The sequence below is a fragment of the Mobula birostris genome, chromosome 8, assembly GCF_030028105.1.
Source record: "Mobula birostris isolate sMobBir1 chromosome 8, sMobBir1.hap1, whole genome shotgun sequence".
Taxonomy (NCBI): Eukaryota; Metazoa; Chordata; class Chondrichthyes; order Myliobatiformes; family Myliobatidae; genus Mobula; species Mobula birostris.
In genome coordinates this window covers 57,270,938-57,292,015 of record NC_092377.1, presented here as the reverse complement: position 1 = coordinate 57,292,015, position 21,078 = coordinate 57,270,938, and the positions used below count along the sequence as shown (strand labels likewise).

The window sequence follows — 21,078 nt, the reverse complement described above, 5'->3', positions numbered from 1 at the left end:
ACTTCACACACTTCACCTGGATTTTCACTGTAATACTTATTCAGTTTGCCCATCATTTCCTTGTCCCTCCATTACCACTTCAGCATCGCTTTTCAGTGTCTGATATTCATTCTCGCTCTCTTTTATACTTTGTGTATTTGAAAAAACCTTTGGTATCCTTTTCAACACCTGGCTTACTTTTGTATTCCATCTTGCCTTCTTACTGACTTATTAGTGGCCTTCTGTTGTTTTTTTTAAAAACAGCTTTCCAATCCTCTAACTTCCCACTAATTTTTGCTCCATTATATGCCCTCTCTTTGGCTTTTATGCTTGTTTTGAATTCTCTTGTTAGTCATGGTTATGTCATCTTGCCTTTAGAATATTTCTTCCTCTTTGAGATGTACAGTATATATCCTGTGCCTTCTGAATTGCTTCCAGAAATTCCAGTCATTGCTGCTCTGCCGGGACATGAAATCCAGAGAATATCAAATGCTATACAACTCGCTTTATCTGTACCACTTTCCAACTCTCTGTAATCCATAAACTGAAGCACCTGATGAATTGTAACTCAAGCGATACACAAGCCACTTACATTTAGGGAAATGCAATCAACAGTATATTATCAGTAGCCACTTATCTACCACCCACAATATGCACTCCTTTGCCACAGGCACAATATATTCCAACTCAAAACCTTTTTGACAGTGCTCTTTCCAAACCCATATCCTCTCCCACTTAACAAGAGATTCTGCAGATACTGGAAATCCAAAGCAACACACACAAAATGCAGGTCAAGCAGCATCTATGTAAATGAATAAACAGTTGACGTTCTGGGCCTTGACCCTTCATCAGGACTGCCCACTGAGGAGGACAAGTACACCAAACAAATGTGAATGCCATCACTTTCAAATCTCTTACTATCTCTTCTTTCAGTTAGTCCTGACGAAAGGTCTCGGCCTGAAACGTCGACTGTACCTCTTCCTGGAGATGCTGCCTGGCCTGCTGCGTTCACCAGCAACTTTTAAGTGTGTTGCCATCAACTGTAAGTTTACTTTCAAGCTATTCACTATTTTGAATAAGAAATATAACTCTGTTCATTCAGTACTGTATCAATATCCTAAAATTCCTTACGTAACAACAATGAAGTCATACCTTCATCACAAAAACTGCATCCATTCAAGAACACAATACAGAACATTAAATACTACAACTCCTTCAGCCCACAATATTGTGCTAACTTTTTAACTTACTCTAGGATTAATTTAATTGTCTCCTCCTACATTGCCCTCCCTTTTTTCCCCCACCCATGTGCCTATTTAAGAGTTTCTTAACTGCCTTACTATATTTGCCTCCACCACTATCCCTGGCAGTGCATTCCATGCACCCAGCACTCTAAGTGTAAAAATCTTTCCTCTTACTTTCCAGCAATCAAGATAAAAAATTGCTCCCTTGTATTAGCTATTTCAGCCCTGGTAAAATGTCTCTGGCTATCCACTTGATCTCTGCCTTTATCATCTTATCAAGCCACCCCTCACCCTCCTTCATTCCAAAGAGAAAAGCCCTAGCTCACTCAACCTATCTTCATAAGACATGCTCTCTAATCCAGGCAGCATCCTGGTAGATCTCCTCTGCACCCTCGCTGAAAGTTCCACACCCTGGTAGATCTCCTCTTCACCCATGCTGAAGGACCCACACCCTGGTAGATCTCCTCTGCACCCTCGCTGAAAGTTCCACATCCTGGTAGATCTCCTCTGCACCCTCGCTGAAAGTTCCACATCCTGGTAGATCTCCTCTGCACCCTCGCTGAAGGCTCCACACCCTGGTAGATCTCCTCTGCACCCTCGCTGAAAGTTCCACATCCTGGTAGATCTCCTCTGCACCCTTGCTGAAGGCTCCACACTCTGGTAGATCTCCTCTGCACCCTTGCTGAAGGCTCCACACTGTAGTAGATCTCCTCTGCACCCTCGCTGAAAGTTCCACATCCTGGTAGATCTCCTCTGCACCCTTGCTGAAGGCTCCACACCTGGTAGATCTACTCTGTACCTGTGCTGAAGGCTCCACACCCTGGTAGATCTCCTCTGCACCCTTGCTGAAGGCTCCACACCGTAGTAGATCTCCTCTGCATCCTCGCTGAAAGTTCCACATCCTGGTAGATCTCCTCTGTACCCTTGCTGAAGGCTCCACACCTGGTAGATCTACTCTGTACCTGTGCTGAAGGCTCCACACCCTGGTAGATCTCCTCTGCGCCCTCGCTGAAGGCTCCACACCCTGGTAGATCTACTGTGTACCTATGCTGAAGGTTCCACACTCTGGCAGATCTCCTCTGCACCCTCGCTGAAAGTTCCACACCCTGGTAGATCTACTCTGTACCTATGCTGAAGGTTCCACACCCTGGTAGATCTCCTCTGCACCCTCGCTGAAAGTTCCACACCCTGGTAGATCTCCTCTGCACCCTCGCTGAAGGTTCCACAACCTGGTAGATCTCCTCTGCACCCTCGCTGAAGGCTCCACACCCTGGTAGATCTACTCTGCACCCTCACTGAAAGTTCCACACCCTGGTAGATCTACTCTGAACCTGTGCTGAAGGCTCCACACCCTGGTAGATCTCCTCTGCACCCTCGCTGAAGGCTCCACACCCTGGTAGATCTACTCTGTACCTATGCTGAAGGTTCCATACCCTGGTAGATCTCCTCTGCACCCTCACCGAAAGTTCCACACCCTGGTAGATCTACTCTGTACCTATGCTGAAGGTTCCACACCCTGGTAGATCTCCTCTGCACCCTCGCTGAAAGTTCCACACCCTGGTAGATCTCCTCTGCACCCTCGCTGAAGGTTCCACACCCTGGTAGATCTCCTCTGCACCCTTGCTGAAGGCTCCACACCCTGGTAGATCTCCTCTGCACCCTCGCTGAAAGTTCCACATCCTGGTAGATCTACTCTGCACCCTCGCTGAAGGCTCCACACCCTGGTAGATCTCCTCTGCACCCTCGCTGAAGGTTCCACAACCTGGTAGATCTCCTCTGCACCCTTGCTGAAGGCTCCACACCCTGGTAGATCTCCTCTGCACCCTCGCTGAAAGTTCCACACCCTGGTAGATCTCCTCTGCACCCTCGCTGAAGGCTCCACACCCTGGTAGATCTACTCTGCACCCTCACTGAAGGCTCCACACCCTGGTAGATCTCCTCTGCACCCTCGCTGAAAGTTCCACACCCTGGTAGATCTACTCTGAACCTGTGCTGAAGGCTCCACACCCTGGTAGATCTCCTCTGCACCCTCACCGAAAGTTCCACACCCTGGTAGATCTACTCTGTACCTATGCTGAAGGTTCCACACCCTGGTAGATCTCCTCTGCACCCTCGCTGAAAGTTCCACACCCTGGTAGATCTCCTCTGCACCCTCGCTGAAGGTTCCACACCCTGGTAGATCTCCTCTGCACCCTTGCTGAAGGCTCCACACCCTGGTAGATCTCCTCTGCACCCTCGCTGAAAGTTCCACACCCTGGTAGATCTCCTCTGCACCCTCGCTGAAGGTTCCACACCCTGGTAGATCTCCTCTGCACCCTTGCTGAAGGCTCCACACCCTGGTAGATCTCCTCTGCACCCTCGCTGAAAGTTCCACATCCTGGTAGATCTACTCTGCACCCTCGCTGAAGGCTCCACACCCTGGTAGATCTCCTCTGCACCCTCGCTGAAGACTCCACACCCTGGTAGATCTCCTCTGCACCCTCGCTGAAAGTTCCACACCCTGGTAGATCTACTCTGTACCTGTGCTGAAGGCTCCACACCCTGGTAGATCTCCTCTGCACCCTTGCTGAAGGCTCCACACCCTTCCCATAATGAGATGACCAGAACAGAAAATAATATTTTTAAGTGTTGGCTAACCAGGGCTTTATAGAGCTGCAACATCACCTCCCGGCTCTTAAATTTATTCATCTGACTAATGAAGGTCAACAAACCATACATCTTCTTACCAAACCTATCAATTTGCATGGCAATTTTGAGAATTCTATAGACGGAGACCCCAAGATGCCTCTGTTTCTCCTCACTACTAAGAATCCTGCTTTCAAATTTGATGTTCCAAAGTGACTAACTTCACACTTCTCTGGGTTGAACACCATCTGCCACATCTCAATGCAGCTCTATATCCTGTCAATATCCCATGTTAACCTACAACAACCTTCTTCACTATCCACAACTCCACCAACCTTCATGTCACCTGCAAATTTACTAATCCATATCCTCATCCAAGTCATTGATAAAAATCACAAAAAGCAGGAGTACCAGAACAAAATCCACAGAACACCAGTGGACATCAGCCTCCATTCAGAATATGCTCCATCTACAACCACCCTCTGCCTTCTATATGCAAGCCAATTCTGAAGTCAGACAACCGATTTTCCCTGGATCCCATGCTTCCTGACTTTCTGAATGAGTCTACAATGGGAACCTCATGAAATGCCATACTAAAATCCATATACACCACGTCATCAATGTGCTTTATCATATCCTCGAAAGAATTCAGTCAGGCTCCTGAGGTATGATCTATCCCTTCAAAACTATGCTGACTATCCCTATTCAGACTATGCTTCTCTAAATGGTCGTAAATTCTATTTCTAAGAATCTTTTCCAATAACTTGCCTCATGTCCACCTTTTTAAGTCCTATTAAGGATGGATATTACATACTGGCTGGTTAATGACAACCAGACCTCATGGTGACTAAAAGTATATAAAAAAAGAGCTAAATTGCAAAATTTTGTAGGGATTGCAAGAACAGGTTAACCTAAACATTTTTATTTTATCACAAGTGCATTTCAGGAGCCTGAGTTTTACAGGTAGTGGTAAACAAAACATAAATTCTGACACACCTGAAGTACTGTGCTGAAAATGGCAAATAGTTGCAGATTTAACACAGTCATGGAATTACAGAACAATACAGTATGGAAACAGGCCCATCAACCCACACCAATGATCAACAATCTATTTGCATAATCCCGCAGTAATCCCAGTTTTTAATTCTCCTCGCATTCTCATCAATTTCCTCCAAGATTCCGCCACTCATCTACACACTAGGGGCAATTTACTGTGGCAAATTACCCTACTCACCCTACAAAGGAGTGCGAGGACTGCTGAGAGAATCATCAGGGTCTTTATTCCACTCATCCAAGATATTTGTCAGAAGCGCTGCACACACAGGAGCCTTAGCATTGTCAATAATACTTCCCATCTATCCAAGAATCCTTTTGATCCCCTAATATCAGGCAGGGGAAACCGTAACATACAACAAGGACTGTTAGGATGGGAAACAGTTTCTTCCCCTAGGCCGTAAGGCTACTGAATTCTCTGCCATCACCCAGGTTTCATCTCATTTGAAGTGCCAATAGCATTTATTCTTAACTTGTGTTATTGCATCATATTATTTGTTAATTTATTTGAGGTAATATTACTTTTTGTGTTGTGTGTGAATTATATGTACTGTGTTGTGCAACTTGGTCCAAAGGAACGTTGTTTTGTTTGGCGGTATATATGAACGTGGTTGAATGACATAAATTTGAACTTGAACATGACTTTGAGATGCTGGAGGACGCTGGAGGACACTTGAGCACTTGGAGGAAACCTATGCAGTCACAGGGAAAATGTGCAAACTCCACTTTAACATGACCTGAGGTTAGGATTGAACCAGTGACTCTGGTGCTGTGCTTTACATACCTCTATCAGCATCTCTTCTAGCCGTACCACTGCGCTTCCCACATATTAGCATATTCAATTTGAGTTTCCAAATGAGCTTATGTGGACATTTAAAAGCATATTGCAAACTTTATAATTCATGGATTCTGGTAGTGTTGCTTGTATTACAAAGGAGCAAAATGAACAACAGACAAATAAAGCTCCCCAGATTTATTGTTCTGGGCACTGGAAGGCTGGTCAAAGAATTGATAGACCCTACTAAAAGAAGAAAGAAGCCTGCATTGTCCCATGTGCATGTAGGGAGAAGTAAGCAAGGTGTGAGAAGTAGGTGTGAGAAATGCACCCAGGCACATCTCTTGACAGACCGGATCAAGAAACTGGAGATGCAGTTGGATCGTCTGAGATGCTGAGGACATCATAAATGAGTGTTTTAGTGAGATAGTCACACCTAAGTTGCAGGCTACAGATGTAAGGGTGATGACCAGGAGAACTAAGAGGAGTAGGCAGATAAGTGCAGGGTTCCTCTTACTAGTAGGTATACCCATTTGAAAACTGTAGGGGGTATGACCTTTCAAAGACCAGCAGTAGCTGGGTTAGTGTTGCCATGTCAGCTCAGACATAGAAAGGTAAGGTGGGCATTATTGTTAGGAGACTTGGTAGCAAGGGGCGCTGACGGTAATTTTTGTGGCTACAGTCGAGACTCCAGAGTGATGCGTTGTTTCCTTAGTGGCTGGATCAATGAAGTCTAGCAATGGGTACAACACGTTCAGAGAAGGGATGGTAAGCAGCCAGAGGTCAGGGTCCATATTGGTATCTTTTATAATTTTATACTTACATTGAGAAAAAGAGGATAATTAAGGAGAGGGTTGGTCCACTCAAGGACAGAGGGAATTTGTGGTTGGAGTCAGAGCAAGTAGCTGAGGTGCTAAATGAGTTATAAATAAGGATTTGGAGGATAGTGAAGACAAGGTGGGTCATGCTAATATGCTGCGATATTCTGAGAACAAGGAACTTTCTTTGAGAGTCATTAGCATGGATAAATATACTAGGCCTGATGCATTTATCCCAAAATGTTGACAGAAGCAAGTGACGATCTTTGTCAAAAATCTTTGTACCCTTCATGGCAATAGGCATGTTTCTGGAGGGCTGGAGAATAGCAAATATTCTGCCTTTGTTCAAGTAGGATGAATCTGTATACCTATCAGCCAGTGAGTTTCATGTCAGTGGCAGGGAAGTGCTTACTGCATTTGGGAAGGTGTGACCTGCCTAGGACAGTCAGCATGGCTTTGTGCAGGACAAGTCATGCCTTACAAATCTGATTAGTTCTTTGAGGAAATGACAAGGGTCCTTGATGAAGGTAAACAGTGGACATTATCTATAAAGACTTTCTCGTGTTAAGTTTATTCAGAAGATAAAGATGCATGGAATCCAAGGTGAATTGCAAGTTTGGATTTGCAATCGACAAGGGTGGAAGACTGTTACTCTGAATGGAGATCTGTGACATTGGTGCTTAGGAAAGATTGGTGGTGGGACATCTGTTGTTGTGATACACATAAATGATTTGGATGAAAATGTAGATGGGTGGAGTAGCAAGTTTGTAGATGATACCAAGATTGGTGGAGTTGTGTTCAGTGAGATATAAATCGGTTATGAACATGGACAGAGAATGGCAGATGGAGTTTAACCTGGGCAAGTGTGAGGTCAAATGAGAGGAGGAATTATAAGGTTAATCATATGTCCCTTGATTGCACTGAAATACAGAGGGGCCTTGGGTCTAAGTCTATAGTTAACTAAAAGTGGCAACACAAGGTGGGTAAGGCATAAGGCATGCTTGCCCTAATTGGTAGAGTTGTTGAATAAGGAAGCTATGTCACAGCTATATAAAACATTACTCAGGCCACACTTGGGGTACTGCATGCAGTTCTGGCCATCCCATTATAGAATGGGTGTAGAGACTGTGAAGAGAGTGCAGAGGAAGTTTACCAGGATGCTGCTTGGATTAAAGGGTACGAGTTATAAGGAAACATTAGACCAATTTGGGTTGTTCTCCCTAGAGCATAAGAGCCTGAAAATGTTGGAGATCCAGTAGAGGATTTTTAAATTACAAGAACAGATCATGTAGATAGTCAGAACCTTTTCCCTAAGACAGAAATGTCAAACACCAGAGGACAGGCTTTTAAGGTCAGGTGGGGGGCGGAGTTTACAGACAAACAAAGGGGAGAGTTTTGTTTTAACATAGAGTGGTAGGTAGTGGGGTAGTAGAGGAATTGGGCAATTTGATCAGGAAAGAGATACAGTGAGCATTCACTGTTCCCTGAAATAAATATTAATCCAACTTTGTAACTCAGCTCCAAGACATTACACCTTACACCTACTTACTTTACAAATATCCTGTCTCTCAGTATAAACAGTGCCTTACATTCTCATCTATCCAGCCACAAAAAACATTGCCTTTTCTTAATGGCTCGTATTGATTTCATGATCAATATTAACAGATATTCTTCATCCATTTCTTCTTCACCTGTACAAGAAATAATGTTACTCATAGGTCTCTTCATTCACCAGAAAGACAAAATTTGAAGTCATACTCCAGTCATTAACTACCAAACATATGTTGGGAAGGGAGTCCTGTGTATAATTCAATGCATAATCCTCAGAAACAGGAAGATAAGAGACTCTGTATCACCTGGCACTAGAAACCATTTCATTCAGCTACATTGCAACAACACTACCATGAGATCTGGGTATTAGTGGCGAGTGCAAACCTGATCAGGTGTATCATGAAACATTTTCAACTATCTTAATTTTAAATCTCTACTATTTCCCATTAATCTCCTATATATTTTTTAAAAATCTTATCTATAATAAATTAACAGGAGGATAATAAAATCTCCTCGTGAGGGAAGATTACTCTCCGAAGATACAGTGACACACGAGACACGCCTCAGATCCAACAAGGCAGATACTCATGTTGACAGATGTAACAAGAGAGATAGTTGTTTTTTCATGTGGTTTTGCACACAACATATGAATAAGAGAACAGGGAAATCTGCTTAAGAAGTTAGAAATACACAAAGCTCTGCTCAGCTGGTGGCAGATGCTACATCTTGGGAGGCCTCTGCCCAACAGCATGCTTCCAGTGCAGCAGCAATAATTTGTGAAGCATTAGCAAGTGTCCCACTGCTCAGTGTATTCTTCACCCTGAATAATGTCACAGATTTTAGCAACAATAACTTCATTTATGGAAAGTATTGCCAACCGTATGTAACATTAAAAGTGCAATTGATACCATACATGCAGACACACATCATTTATTCTAAAGACAAAAACTATAGGTGCTGGAAAATTAAAATAAAAAATACAAGTGTTGGACGTACTCAGGAGATGAAATTAACTCTCTCCTCAAATGCTGCTAGCCTTGCTGAGTATTTCTGGCACTTTTTATATGCCATCTTCGCCTTGACTGTTTAGCACTCAAATGAGTTGGAATGAAGTCCTCAGCAACTCTGTGCAAATCGATGTGAGGATCATCGCAATACAGGACACAGACAGTTTTAAACAGAGAATTTCCCCTAGTCAACCATTGCACTTCTTTCAATCAGAATTACACAAAATGCCCTGTATCTTGACTGTCCTCACAGCCTATTAAAAAAACAGGGGACATCAACTGAGAACCCCTCAACTACAGGAACAGAAAGATGGGTTCTCTGATAAGTTCAACAGATACAAGACTTCAAATGAAGGAGGATAAACATTTATAGAAGACTGAGAACTAATGCCAAAGAAATGGGTGAAGAAATACAAAAGAGAAAAATCAGGCCAAGTAGCCCCTATGCCTGCTGCACCATTCACTAAGATAATATTTGTTCTCGGACTCTCGGCCTCCAGGTCTTTCATCCTGGAGAAATTCCAAAGATTCAAAAATAAATTCCTCATTTTAAATGTATCATCTTAGCCTTGCCTCATTGTCTGAAGGCGAGCCCCTAGTCTAAGATCATACCCAATTCAATACTCTCCTACCAAAAGTAACATCCTTTCAGCAAAGTCTTTGCACATTTCAACACAAACAGTTCTCAATCTCCTATGCTGTAGAGTATAAGTCTAACATGCCCACTCTTTCCTTATAAGATAATCCCTACTTAGATAAACCTCTGTCATTGTCCCAAAGTCAAGTAAATCCATACTGAAGGAGACCAAAGCTGTATGCAGTACTCCAAAAGTGGACTGATTGGAGTCTTCTGTACTTGTATCAGATTTTCATTCCTTTGAACATTACATTAGTCTTCCTAATTACTTGCTGTACATACATGCTGACTTTGTGTTCCCTGCACAAGAAAGTCAAGATCTCTAAGCACCAAAACTTTAATTCTTCCTACCAAAGTTGATTATCTCCCATGTATCCTTATTTTATTCCCCGGCCCAGTGTACAATCAATCCCTTTGCAGACTCCCAAGTTCTTTACACAGTTTCCTTCATCTTAAATCATCAGCAGAATTTGATACTACATACTCAGACCCTTAACTTAAATCGATCATAAATGGCCGTAGCTCCATAGCATTCCAACAATTTTAGTCTGCCGATCTGAACATGGCCATTGCTTTTCCTTTCCTTCCATTTGTTAACCAAAATACTTTGTTCATAGTCAATATTACTCAAAATATTGAGCCATTTTTGTGCAGTTATCTACTACTTTGCACCTTATGAAATGCAGAAGCCACAGTTTTGAAATGGAACAACATTGGTAAAATTAACATTGAAACAAGCAAACTTTGAAAAAGGTTTCAATAACCATTGCACCTGCTATGACAAAGACCTCATTCAGAGTCACAGTGAACAATGGATGTGACAAGTGATACTTGTCAGATTAGAATATCATTTCTCGAATTTAGTTCTGTTTTTAACCATAGTTTCACTGAGAAGTTTCACAGCCCTGGAAAGCCATAAATCTGGAACTGAATTTAAAATCTGCATTCAATCTTTAATATCCTACGAACATTTAAGTTGGCAACGTAGCTGACATGAGAGTTTCTCAATCAGCTAGATAAACTTGTTAGGGTTGTAAGATATTGCAGCTCAGGAATTTTAAATAGACTTGCTGATGCTCTTGTAAACTTAACTCACTTTCCAAAGTCATTTTTAGAGGTTAAAATCCGTTCCACCACCCTTCTCTACCATTACTGTATATCCACAGTAGGGCACTATATTTTGGATAGGATACTTTGAAGAGGGTATACAAGAGACGTATTAAAATTGTTCCAGGAATGAGGGAATGCAGTTATGTGGTTGGACTAAGTAAGATTAAGGTTGTTTACAACAGAGAAAGTACAGATTTGAAAAAGATTTTAAAAAGCCAAAATAGGTATAAAATGAATAGGTACCGTCTTCTGATGCTGAAGCCACAGTACGTCTGATAGATTGTGGATACAGAACCAATAGACTTTAAAAAGGGAAATGGATGACTCCTTGAAGGAAAACAAAATTGCAGGGATTTGAAGAAAGAGTAAGGCATCAACCTTAATCTTACTGTATAGAGAATCAGGCATGAGTACCCATTATATTTATTATATTTTTACAAATGAGACTTATTGAAAAGGCTGCTACAGACTTCATGGGCAAAGTGACCTTCTTCTGCATTACAGAAGGTGGTACTTGCATGAAAGAAAGTAACTGAATTTATATAGCTCTTTTCACAACTTCAGAAAGTGCCAAATAATTTTTTTAACTTATTTTAAAGTGCAGTCATTGTTATACAGTAAGTGATTTTCTTATACAAAGGAGCTTAGTTTGCAGGTTTAAGGACTATAAGGAAGCAGCTGGGATAGGGGATCTGCTTACTAATGGAAACTATGTGTTAATTCCTGCCCGTTAATTAACAAGTTTCTACTCCTGTTTTCTTTCCCTTGAGCCAGTATAACCTACAGTCCAAGCACAAGCTAAATGCCATTAGTTCTGTTTAAAATGGGTTCCAAAGTGCTACAAGCATATTTGTTGTAAAGGAAATTGTACTTTGCTTGAAGAGGCATGTAGAGAGGAACAAATCATTTTGCTGAATGAGGTGTTTCAATTTTATTTTGATCCTCTGAAGTCTAATAATAAGAATTATTTTTAAGCATTAGTAATATTTGTAACAAATAGTTAACTGGCAACTTACATGAAAAATCAAGTGCACATACTCCTCTCTGGTGCTGTCCTTTAAGCAGTGATAGACATTTAAGTGTCTGAGTATCCCAAACATGTATCGATGGATCCCGTCCAACCTAACAAAAATTGGTAATTTTAACATTAATTTCACATTGGTTACTTAAATACCGACACATTATAATATACAAATTACATCAAATGTATTCAAGTTAAAAAATGACAACTTTTGAAATCAAAATATTCAAAATTTCCACTTTTAGTTTTTCTGAGCAAACCATCATCTTCAACGATTGGGTCCTAATCTATATACTGCTCTTTAATCTACTATGCTGAGATACAAAAAAACAGGCAGTTTTCCAAGATCCCTTTGATTTTTGATTCTTTTTTCCAAACAAGACAACAGGATTAAAACTGCACTAACTTTGTAGGAACACACATCAAAGTTGCTGGTGAACGCAGCAGGCCAGGCAGCATCTGTAGGAAGAGGTGCAGTCGACGTTTCAGGCCGAGACCCTTCGTCAGGACTAACTGAAGGAAGAGTGAGTAAGGGATTTGAAAGTTGGAGGGGGAGGGGGAGATCCAAAATGATGGGAGAAGACAGGAGGGGGAGGGATGGAGCCAAGAGCTGGACAAGTGATAGGCAAAAGGGGATACGAGAGGATCATGGGACAGGAGGTCCGGGAAGAAAGACAGGGGGGGGGAACCCAGAGGACGGGCAAGAGGTATATTCAGAGGGACAGAGGGAGAAAAAGGAGAGTGAGAGAAAGAATGTGTGCATAAAAATAAGTAACAGATGGGGTACGAGGGGGAGGTGGGGCCTTAGCAGAAGTTAGAGAAGTCGATGTTCATGCCATCAGGTTGGAGGCTACCCAGACGGAATATAAGGTGTTGTTCCTCCAACTTGAGTGTGGCTTCATTTTTACAGTAGAGGAGGCCGTGGATAGGCATGTCAGAATGGGAATGAGATGTGGAATTAAACTGTGTGGCCACTGGGAGATCCTGCTTTCTCTGGCGGACACACTTCACCTGTGAGTTGACTGGGGTGATATACTGCATCCGGTGCTCCCGATGTGGTCTTTTATATATTGGCGAGACCCCACGCAGACTAGGAGACCGCTTTGCTGAATATCTACGCTCTGTCCGCCAGAGAAAGCAGGATCTCCCAGTGGCCACACATTTTAATTCCACATCTCATTCCCATTCTGACATGTCTATCCACGGCCTCCTCTACTGTAAAGATGAAGCCACACTCAGGTTGGAGGAACAACACCTTATATTCTGTCTGGGTAGCCTCCAACCTGATGGCATGAACATCGACTTCTCTAACTTCCGCTAAGGCCCCACCTCCCCCTCGTACCCCATCTGTTACTTATTTTTATGCACACATTCTTTCTCTCACTCTCCTTTTTCTCCCTCTGTCCCTCTGAATATACCCCTTGCCCATCCTCTGGGTTCCCCCCCCCCTTGTCTTTCTTCCCAGACCTCCTGTCCCATGATCCTCTCGTATCCCCTTTTGCCTATCACCTGTCCAGCTCTTGGCTCTATCCTTCCCCCTCCTGTCTTCTCCTATCATTTTGGATCTCCCCCTCCCCCTCCAACTTTCAAATCCCTTACTCACTCTTCCTTCAGTTAGTCCTGACGAAGGGACTCGGCCTGAAACGTCGACTGCACCTCTTCCTACAGATGCTGCCTGGCCTGCTGCGTTTACCAGCAACTTTGATGTGTGTTGCTTGAATTTCCAGCATCTGCAGAATTCCTGTTGTTTGTGTCTAACTTTGTATGAAGTAGTCAACAAAATACCACTCAAATTGAGCGCTAAAATGTTGCACTGCAAGGAAGAATGCTTTGACCTTATTTGCTTTGTGAAGATTAATATTGTAAAACTCTTAAATGGAACTGAAAAACAATCACTAGCAGAATAAAAACACAAAAGTACTCAATGCACAATACACAATTATAACATTCCTGACTGCTGATTGCTTTCCCCTCAATCTCAACACTTCTGAGCTCAGCCTGCTCAAGACATACATAGGACACCCAGCTGCAACAGTTGACCTACAGCAATCAGTTACAGCACTAAAGAATTAACATAACCTTGCAGAATAAGGCAGCATGCAACAATCATCTGTTATGTAAAAAAAATCAAAATAACTAACAGGCAAAGATCATCAAGCGCGCTGAAACACTCAGGCCGTGATCCCTACATTTATGATGTCTCTTTCTCTCAGAGAAATAAACATTCTGTCTATCTATCTTTAAGCTTCTGCCAGGTATCCTTCTAAAAGTGTCATGCTCTTCATTTTAATCATTACAGGAAATACTACCCACCAGTTTGCACCCCTGCATGGAAACAAGTTTTCACAGCAGTACAGCATGTTATTGAACCAATAGAAACAGATATAGACATTGTAAATATTGAACAGGTTTTATTACAGGCATGCCTTAGGAAGCACCCCTGGTATTTGAAGGCTGCAAGTAAGCCAGTAATTAGGAAGCATATGTCCACATCTGGTGGATGACCATATACCTTAATTCTATCCTGGAGTACAGATAAGGATAGATGGGATGGTGCATCAGGGAAGGTTTTTGCAAATAAATGTGCATTGAGGAATTAGTGGCATGGTCAAGACTGAAAGACAACTATCAAGAAGCAATATGGAGACATTCTCTATCATTTCCTAAGGCCATCTGTAGAGCCAGTCAGAAAGGAGTACCTCAGTGCAAACCAATATTGATGTTGTCATGTCTAACAGAAAGTAACTAGTTTCCAGTTCCACTGATAGGCAGGCAGCAACCATTAAAAGTCCTTGTGCCTATTAAGTAACACAAAGCACTGCTTAACGGTAAACTGGATATAGACTTGATCTTTAGGAGTAGAGAACTGCTTTTGGGATAGATTATGGTCATGGGAGTTGGCTGCTATTCTCCAGAGGCAAAGAAATGACAATAGGTCTTTCTCATTTATTTGAATTGGAATTGGTTTATTTTTCTTTCATGTCCCAAATACAATGAAAAGCTTGTCTTATGTAATGTTCATACATTATTTAGTACATCAAGTAGTACAAGGTAAATTAATAATAGAATGTAGAATAAAGTGCAACAGCTAGAGCAAGGCAGTAAATAAGGTGCAAGATCATACTGTGGTAGACTGATCGGTCAAGAGTCCAGCTTATTATACTAGGGAATCATTCAATTGTCTTATAACAGTGGGGAAGAGCTGTCCTTCAGCCTGGTGGTATGTGCTTTCAAGCTTTTGAACATAAGAACATTATAAATAGGAGCAGGAGGCGGCCATCTGGCCTGTTGAGCCTGTTCTGCCATTCAATAAGATCATGGCTGATCTAGCCATGGACTCATCTCCACCTACTTGCCTTCACCCCATAACCCTTAAATCCCTAACTATGCAAAAATCTATCCAACCTGTCTTAAATATATTTACTGAGGTAGCCTCCACTGTTTCACTGGGCAGAGGATTTTGATTATTCTGCTTGATGGGAGAGGGAGAATACAGAATGTAGTGGGATATTTGATTACAAACAAGAGAGGATCTGCAGATGCTGGAAATCAAAGGAATACACACAAAATACTGGAGGAATTCAGAAGGCCAGGCAGCATCTATGGAAAAGAGTAAAGTCAAAATTTCAGGCTGAGATCCTTCATCATGACCTCCCGCATTTTGAGAGATCTTTGATAATGCTGGTTGCAAATAGTATAGACAGAGTCCATGAAGGGAGGCTGGTTTCTGTGATGTGCTAAGCTGTGTTCATAACTCTCTGCAGTTTCTTGCAGTCATAGGCAGAATATTTGCTATAACGAGCCATGATGCGTCCAGATAGGATGCTTTCTATAATGCATTGATGAGAAATTAGTAAGGGTTGAAGGGAACATGTCAAATTTTTTTTAGCCTCCTGAAGGAGTAGAGGCGTTTGTGAGCTTTCTACCACACATTCACTTGACAACAAAGGGCCTTACTTAATTTGTCACTTAAAGTTTCTATACTGTTTAATAAAAGGTAGGGAATGCATCCTGAGTTGTTTTTCAAATACAGATGATTGAAACCAAGTTACATACAAGTCTTTACGATCAGATTAATGAGAAGGAATCTGTGAAATGAACAAGTATTTAAAAAAGAAAAATAAATTCTACAGAGCACTTGCAGTCTTCCCTCTGGCAATGACCACTAATGATAAACTTGTAAACTTTAGCATGCATATTTCTACGCACCAAAACAAATGTCATTGCTTTTGATTTATTGCATTATTAGAAAGAGATTGAATAGTTCCTAACTTTATACCATTCATAGCAAATTAACATCTCCTTTGAAAGTTAAGGGTTCATTGCGGATTTCACTAACTGAAAATATGCATAACAAAGAATCCTTTAGGAACCTAATCACTTCATTATCTGGAAAACTTCATTGTTATCACAGAAAATAGAAGGTGGACAAGTGTACAAGCATGTCAAGAGGTATCGATTACAGCAGTGTGTATTTGGTCACACCGTACGGGCATCTGATTAAATGGCTGGAATCAAGAGATTACCAGTGCTATGGTATCACTAAAAAGCACTATTCACTCCCTGGAGATCAGCATTACTTCTCCCATTACTGGATCTTGTCAAGTTTCTTGTATGAACACGCATCAACCAGCAACTGCAGAAAACCAGATTATCTTGGATTCTTTATTTGCTGACAATGGTTGCAACCAAATGCTTTGTGTTTCTGTGCCTTGTTTTTCTTGTGGCTTCTCAGGTGCAATGATAACTTGCCTCACCTCCAGCTTCATGGGTTCTGAGATGGCTGATGAAGTCATTGTGAAACCTACAGACTTTGCCAGGTGGCCCTTTATGGGAAAGAGAGGGTTTCAGAAGGGCCGCTACTTCCTCAGGGCATCTGTTTGCAAAGTCTTTAGAGCTATCTTAAATTATTATTCTCCATTTATAGCAGCCGTAGGCCAGGGCATCCTACAAATTGGTGGGGTTGTTGCCCTTTTTCAAGAAGGCTTTGGGAAAATTTTGCCATGAATGAGCTCAAAACAGAATATCCCTCTTGGGAGTGTGGTTTTGGGCTTACAAATTTCATGGCATGTTTATTGGAGGCAAATGATTAGAAAGATGGTCATAACATTGGGGATGGGATGTTGATGTTGGTTCACTAAACCCAGGAATGGATATTGAGAATTTTGCAGAGACAGCATTATGAAATGCCCACTATAGGTTTTAGCTTATTATTGTCATATGTACCAAGATACAGTGGTAAACCTGACTGCATACTGTTCATACAGATCAAATTATTACATTTGTACATTGAGATAGAATAAGAAAAAACAATAATGTTGCAGAATAAAATGTAAGTTAGTGTATTGCCCTGGTTCACATCTTTACTGTTATGCTGTAGGTATCTCATTTAGCAGTTCTGCTTTCAGCCTGTTTGGGTTATTGTTGAAAATAATGGATGATGTGGAATAGGTGCCATCCAATTAGTGGGAGGTTTTCTTGGTGAGGGACAATAAAGTTGGACTTGGGTTTTATTTGTTCGAGAAGGGATGAAGAGAGAAGACACTGGGGAGAACCAGCCATAGCATATGATCTGGTGCGAGACCCGTTTGTTTGAGATGGATTGTGAGCTGTGTGGTGACAAAGGCACAACAGCACCACTTTCAGCTCAGATGGCTGAGGAAGTTTGGTATGGGACCCCAAATGCTAAAGAACTTTCTACAGGGGCACAATTGAGAGCATCCTGACTGGCTGCATCACTCCTTGGTATAACTGTACCTCCCTTAATCACAGAACTCTCTGCAGAGAGTGGTGTGGATAGCCCAGCGCATCTGTAGTTGTGAACTTCCCATGATTCAGGACATTTACAAAGACAGTGGGTAAAAAGGGCCCAAAAGATCATTTGGGGCCTGAGTCATCCCAACCACTATCTATTCCAGATGCTACCATCCAGGAAATGGTACAGCAGCATAAAAGCCAGGACCAACAGGCTCTGCGACAGCTTCTTCCACCAGGCCATCAGACTGATTAAGTCACGCTGATTTGAGCGTATTTCTACGTTACATTGACTGCTCTATTTATTATAAATTACTATGATTGCACATTGCGCATTTTGATGGTGATGTAATGTAAAGATTTTTACTCCTCATGTATGTGAAGGATGTAAGAAATAAAGTCAATTCAATTCAGAGTAACGTTCGGAAGTTGGTGTGAGCTTTCATGTTGACCGAGTGCCCAGCACGTGACAGAGAAGCTCAAGATGACCTCCAACTTGTGCACATTTGACTGTTCAATTAGAATGAGCCCTTTCCTTTTTGTTATTCTTTACTAACCCTTCAGTTAAGATTTATAAATATAATTCCTTTAATCACATGCAGTGTCCTGTCTGTTATTTCGTGCCATTAACAGGGCAGCAAATGACACAGCATCCACACAAGCCGAGGTTTGGGGTGGGATCCAGCACGCCTCAATCTCACCAGTTTGCCAGGGCCGGAGGTTGCCTTCCCCAGACTTACGCAGCCAAGGAAACTGGGGTGTTTCATTAGAAAAAGTGCAAAATCATAATGCGGTAGATTGTGAGATCAAGACTCTATATTATTGAATAAGAAGTCCATTCCAGAATCTGATAACAGAAGCTGTCCTTGAACCTGGCAGTATGTGGTTTCAGGCTCGTGTATATTCTGCCCAATGGGAGAGGGGAAAAGAGAGACTGTTTGGGGTCGGTGGAGTCTTTGATCATGCTGGCTGCTTTACTGAGGCAGCAAGAAGTATAGGCAGAGTCCATAGATGAGGGTTTAGTTTCCATGATGTGCTGAGCTGTGTCCACAATCCTCTGTAGTTTCATGCAGTCAGGTGCAGAGCTTTTGCCCAAACAAGCTGTTATGCATCCAGACAAAATGCTTTTTATGGTGGTTGTTAAAATATGCCTCCCAAGATATGGGAAACAATCCACATGGCCCCTGCATGAACTTAATGTAACATAGAACGTTGAGAAAAGTGTTGAACCATTGCATAGTATAGATTTGACACCAGTACAGATTGTGGTGTACAAGGTGACAAAAAGCCAGCAAGTTACTGTAAGTATACATGGTTGTAGATATCATAAGTTTGACTTTAATTATACTTTCAAAACAAATGTGTGATGCAGGAGAGCACTTGTCCCAGTTTGCTTGTGCTCATTAAAAAAACCACTACTGCAATCCCACCCACCAGCACAACATTCACAAGATCACAACATACATACATACATGCAATGTACACATGCAAATACTGTTGAAACATGACCAGCATTTCTCTTTCTACCACCTCAGAAGCAGTGAGTTGCAGATGCATACAACCCTTTTGGAGATATTTTCTTTCCTCACCTCCTTTCAAAAGTTCAAAGTACATTATCAAAGTATGTATACATTATACAGCCTTGAGATTTGTCTCCTAAAGAAACAAAGAGACCCCAAAAAAAACATTTAAAAAAGATCATCAAACACCCAATGTGCAGAGAAAAAAAATCATGCAAACAATAAACCTCAGCAAATAGCATTCTGAAGTGAAGTTCACAAAGAGCTTGTCTAGCACAGAACTGAGTAAACGTTGAGGAGCAGCAGGCTGAACCAGCCCGTCTCTTGCTTCGGGTCCTGACACCCTGACCTTTACAATCTGGACCAGCGCCTAAATCGTCAACCAAATATCAGGTACAGTTACTTGTTACGCTCTGGAACATGGACCCCACCACCTCGATTCAGCCTGTACCTGACCTTTCTAATTCGTCCCGATGCTTAAATTGCCATCCAAACATCGGGTTCAGTCAGTTCAATACATTCTGAGACCTGGGCCCTGCCGCCTCGATTCGGCCTGTACCTGAACTTTTCAATTCAGCCCATTGCTTAAATCATCTGCCAAACATGAGGTTCAGTCACTTCAATATGCTCTGGGGCCTGGACCCCGCCACCTCAATTCAGTCTGTACCCAACCTTTCTGATTTTGTGCAGCACTTAAATCGATCGAACCTCAAGTATTCCTCACTTTCGGCTTGCTGCCTCGCCTCGGTTCTGTCGCATTGAGTTGCTTCCAAGTCCAAAGGGAAGTTATAGACTATTGCTTGTGACCATCGTTTGCCAGAAAAAGAGTGATCAAAGTATTTAGTTGTTTTCCTTTTTTTGTTAGCCAACAGCCAGAAGTCACTGATATTCACCAGTGCCATCTTAAACGGGAAGACAGCTAATGCTTTCATACTCATGCCCACTGGTTTATGACACATAAGTTAAGGGAAACTAGTTTCTCAATTTCTAATTTAATATAGCTTATTTAAATCTTTAAACATCTTCAGCTTCAAAGAAAACAATGCTCATTTATCCATATAGCTGTAACCTTTCATTCCTGACATTATGCTCTCAAATTTTTCCGGAAAATGGGGACAGGAATAATGTACTATACTCAAGATAAGGAACGTTTCAGATTGTGTCCACAGCATTTTGGAGGGGGAGCCAGATGTCTTGGTACCAATGACAGAGGAAGGAAAAGCAAAGAGGTCCTGAAGAGAGAACTTAAGAGAGCTAGGCAGGAAGTTGAGAAGCAGGACTTCCAGGGTCGTAATTTCTGGATTACTGCCCTGTGCAACACACCAGTTAGGATAGAAACAGAGTGATTTGCAGATTAATGTGTGGCTGAGAAGCTGATGCAGGGGGCAGGGCTTCAGGTTCTTGGATTATTGGGATCTCTTCTGGGGAAGGTATGACATGTACAAAAATGACTGGTTGCACCTGAACCCAAGGGGGACCAATAGTCTTGTGGGGCAGGTTAGTTAGATCTGTTGGGGAGGGTTTAAACTAATTTGGCAGGGGCGGGAACCGGAGTGAAGGGACTCAGAGTATAAGGAATACGATGGATGATCTTGTTGCACTATTACAAACTGTCAGGTATGACGTTGTGGCCATCACTGAATCGTGGCTGAAAGATAGCTGTAGTTGGGAGCTAAATGTCCAAGGTTACACAATGTATTGAAGGGATAGGAAGGTAGGCAGAGGGGGTGGCATGGCTCTGCTAGTAAAGAATGGCATCATATTTGTAGAAAGATGTGACATAGGATCAGAAAATGTTGAATCCTTGTGGGCTGAGTTAAGGAATTACAAGGGTAAAAGGACCCCGATGGCAGTTATATACAGGCGTTGCAACAGTAGTTGGGATGTGGACCACAGATTACAACAGGAAATAGAAAAGATGTGTCAAGATGGAACTGCTATGATAGTCATGGGAGGTTTCAACATGCAGGTCGATTGGGAAAAT

General features: G+C 42.1%; 1 protein-coding gene across 4 annotated transcripts in view; it reads right to left on the bottom strand.

The window, feature by feature from the left end:
- LOC140201322 (echinoderm microtubule-associated protein-like 6) overlaps positions 1 to 21,078 on the bottom strand; it is a 378,640-nt gene that overhangs the window by 138,197 nt on the left and 219,365 nt on the right. For all 4 annotated transcript variants that reach the window (XM_072265210.1, XM_072265207.1, XM_072265209.1 and 1 more), the window contains exon 15: positions 11,816 to 11,921. In XM_072265210.1, the coding sequence (XP_072121311.1) occupies positions 11,816 to 11,921 (106 nt within the window). The remainder of the gene's footprint in view (positions 1 to 11,815; positions 11,922 to 21,078) is intronic.